Raw genomic sequence first — 4,207 nt, forward strand, 5'->3', positions numbered from 1 at the left:
GCACCTTAATTTCACTCCAATCTCCAACAGAGTACAAGACTCTAAGTCCTAACAATAGAAACAGTAAAAGGAACCCAATCAGGAGCATGGCAGGAAGAAATATGAAATCTAGACGATGAATGAAGACTTGGAAAAGCCCAGCAGACAGTGGTTTGTCCTTCGAGTTCTATTCCTATGTTTCAGAATACCTATGAGAAGATTGAGGGTGTGGAAGATGCTGACTTGCATTCATGGCTACCCAAATTTTGCTGGTGATACACTAAATAGAGTCTGACAGGGAATGCAAAAGATCTTGGTGAGGTAGGGGACAACTCTTTAGTGATCCAAGCCTTGTTTGATAACTAAAATCACTGTCCTGCATTCCCAACTTTGCTTATTTGCTGTGTGTTTCACAATAGATCCCAATCCATTTCCCCTGTTCCTCTTACAACCTGACCTCGATTCTGATTAACCACATACCAACAGTTTCATGTGAGAGACACAGGTTCTTCCCTGAGCCAACAGGCCCTGTGGCAGGGGCAGTAATGCTAAACACTCCATTTGTTCCCCTACATTTACCAGCCTTCTTTCACATACATAGGACCATGTGACTACTTTGGGACAATAAAATATAAGTGGGTGTGACATGTGTCACTTCTGAGCCTAGGTAATGAAGAACCTACATGAGACTCTTGAGCTTCTCTTTCTCCTACAGCAGCAGCTGAAAAGACCACATGTCCCAGATGGTACAGCCACAATACTAAACACTGGAGCTTCAGTCAGTCTGGAACCTTAAGTGACTGTGTGGAACAGATACCCTCCCATTCTCATATCCTTCTGACCTGTGTGGAATCTGTAGTGTGAACAAGAAATAAACTCTTAGTATATAAAACCTCTGACACTTTGAGATTGTTTGTTATCTGAGCCTAATTGTAGTCCTATAGATGCCAGTCCCCCTTCTTCTACATGCATAGCACTTATTTCATAACCTTAACTTAGTTGTTAAAAACTCTACATGTTATACCCAGACTCCTCTGAACTGGCTCGATGGGACAGAATATCACACACAAGTCAGCAAGCAAAGCTTTAACTTTCAACCAAATACATAGTAGAGTGAGCAAAACAATTCAATAAACACAACTATTTTTCTACTGCACAAAAAACAGGAAATAATTAAATTTCTTATAGACATTTCTTTATTATATTTTCCCACTTGAATATTTAGAGAATAATTTAAATGTAATGCATACTGACAGCAAGCACAGTATCAAATATTAGTTTTTTTAATATTTTTCTGTTCTCACCCTTTATTCCTTTAGGAAAAAAATATTTAGATGACCTCAAAAGAAACAATTATTATGCTAATCACAGTATGCAGTAACACATACAAGCCCATACTCAATAGAAAAGAAAGCAACAAAGAAGTGAAAAAGTCTTTCTCCTCAAATCATTTTAATTCGTTTTTCCACAGCCATATAAATTTAAAGTATGAAACAACAATAATACAGCTATAGAATCTAGGTTCTCTTTCAAAGCAGCGGCATATAAAACATAGAAAAGCTAAAACCTCAGCACAAGCTTCAAAAGAACAAGGACTGAGAGGATTTTGATGAAGACATGAAATGCACAAAATACAGTACACAAAAATACTAGAATGCATAAAATATAAAGCTACACATTTCAGGTAGAAAGCATTGTAAAATATATAAAATATGCAAGAAATCAAAACCAAAGAGATTTTTCTTAGAGTACCATGAATACACTGGAACTGGCAATTAGCATTTGAAGATGGGAACAAGAAAATAGCAGTTTCCCATTTAAAACTTTATTTCTAGGCTTTAGGATTTCACCTTCTTGACATCCTTCTTTCCAGAGCTCTCAGTAGCTGACTCTGCTTTTCTTTTCTGTGACTAAAATGGAAACAGATTTAATGTTCTGCTCCAATATGCACATTTTTAAATGGCCCAACAATGTTAAATCTAGGATGTAAATGCATTAAAAAAAAATTTTAACATGAATATTCACTTAAATGTTATACTCACAGTTAATGTTCTATATAGCCCAACAAAATATATAACCCAATGTAAAATAACTTTCAAAGATTTTTTTTTAAAAAAGACATAAAATACCCATCAAAAATAGTCAGCAAGTGTCTACTTACACATGGTACCATAAATGTACTCTCATCTTAAAGAACTACTTAATACTTAAAGTTTTCTGGGCAAAATGCTACTTGTTTTTAAAACCTTATGATAGATATTAAAGCACCATATTTCATATATTCTATGATGCGCATTTCTTTTTCACTTTAGCATCTCTGAAATCAGGATGCATCTTACAATTGATGACAAATGAGTTATTTGGCAGCAGTTGCACTTAGCAATACAGAAAATGATGCTGTTCCTTATAATAGGAAGCATCTTAGACTTGATGAAATATGGTAGTTTACTTAACCACACTCAAATACTATGATCTATTAAAGAATATTTCAAATTGTAGCTATACAAGGCAACCTGACTGGATTAAAACCAAGTCATCTTATTATTCAGCAATAAATTTGTTACCAAGTAGACCAAGTAAAGCTTTGCTGTCTGCTCAAAGTTCTCATTTGTACTCATGGTTCCACAAAGATCATAAAACTTATTTGATCAAATCAGAATTCCCACCCCACCCCTCTCCTACTCCCCCACAACAACTCGAGTCTCAATTCAAAGGATTTTACTTGCATTATACTTCTGCTTAAAGTCATGAGGAATTTTTTAAAATACTGAGCCCTCTTACTGGGGAGTTCCTAACCATATGTTCTACAAACAAATAAGGAATTCGGTNTAAAAGTTAGGAAAATGCTGAAAATTTTACCATTGGAGTTTTAGTTGCCCGTTTCTTCTTTTCTGCTCTCTCTCTTTCCTCAATTTCCATATTTTCTTTCTCAATCAATGAAATCAGAGTATTACAGCGTNAGAGACTTTCAATTTCTGCAACTCAGGCATAATCTTTAAAAAGTTGTAGTTATTTAATTATATCATTTCTGTGATACAGGATTTCTAAAGTTGGTTTACTTCAGAACAATATTCATACAGGATATTAATGGATTCCACCAAAAATATGAGGAGGGGGTAAATGTCATTCAGTGGGTGAATGGGTAAACCAACTGTAGTAGATCCATTGGTTGAAATACCATTCAGCTATAGGAAGGAAAGAACTATTAATACACAACAACCTGGATGAACCTAAAATGAATTACACAGAGCAAAAACAGCCAATCTCAAATGATTATTTACCATATTATTCTATTTACAGAACATTCTTGAAATAACAGAAGTTTAGATATGGAGAACTTATCACTGGTGGCCAGGAGCTAGGAAAGTGCAAGGACAATGCATATGATTATAAAGAGTCTTTATAATAAGGCAGTCTTGTGGTGTTACTTATACAAACCTACAAGTGATGAAACTGCATTGAACCACACACATACACACATGAGTGCATGTATAACCAATGAAATCTGAATAAGCTCTATGGATTATACTACTATGGATTTCCTGATTTGACACTGTAATACAGTTATGCAAGATGCATTGGAGAAAACTTGGTGAAGGGTGAATGGGACCTTCTTGTACATTTCTTTATAACTTCCTGTGAATCATTTCAAAATAAAAACAAAAATCACAGAACAAAAAAGGGGGAAAGGTCCTATTGTCAAAATAAGTTTTGGAAGTATTCAGGCTACAGATGTCCATCAGATGTCTTTACTATAGGGCTTCTCAGAGACTTTTAAGTTCCTGATGAGCACTGTCAAGTACTAGGTGGGAGACGTAGGATGCAAGCAGTTCTCAAAGCTATTCAACCAACAGAAATCTCTTCTCACAGGATATCTTGTGGGATAAGAGTCCTGAGGGGTACATCTCAGGAAACACTGCTGTATTTGTTAATGCAGAGAAAACAATAGCTGAAAAGATTTTGCATTAACCTTGCCACTACCTATATTTCACTGCCAGCAAATCAATGCATACAAACTGTAAACAGTGTTGATAAACGTATGGTGAGCATTAAACACATGGTTCATTAATATGGATACTCACATATATTAACCCTGCATACACAGCTATATTTAAAGGTAAATCATAGATAAATAACATTTTAAAGTACAATTCCTCTTCTGTATTAGCAAAACTGTATGATACATACAACATAGCTAAACACACAAATGAAAATGTAGGTTTACCGG

The 4,207-nt window shown here is 35.1% G+C and overlaps 1 protein-coding gene across 1 annotated transcript in view; it reads right to left on the reverse strand.

Moving 5' to 3' along the window:
- Positions 1–1,404: 1,404 nt before the first annotated feature.
- The window catches only part of SMARCA1 (SNF2 related chromatin remodeling ATPase 1), a 79,416-nt gene continuing 76,613 nt past the window's right edge, over positions 1,405–4,207 (reverse strand). Inside the window, exons 24-25 of the mRNA XM_077766154.1 lie at positions 2,839–2,944; positions 1,405–1,889 (exon numbers count right to left, since the gene is read on the reverse strand). Of these exons, the coding sequence (XP_077622280.1) occupies positions 1,818–1,889; positions 2,839–2,944 (178 nt within the window). The 3' untranslated portion in view covers positions 1,405–1,817. The remainder of the gene's footprint in view (positions 1,890–2,838; positions 2,945–4,207) is intronic.

This window comes from Crocuta crocuta, unplaced genomic scaffold (genome assembly GCF_008692635.1).
Source record: "Crocuta crocuta isolate KB4526 unplaced genomic scaffold, BGI_CrCroc_1.0 scaffold1133, whole genome shotgun sequence".
Classification (NCBI taxonomy): domain Eukaryota; kingdom Metazoa; phylum Chordata; class Mammalia; order Carnivora; family Hyaenidae; genus Crocuta; species Crocuta crocuta.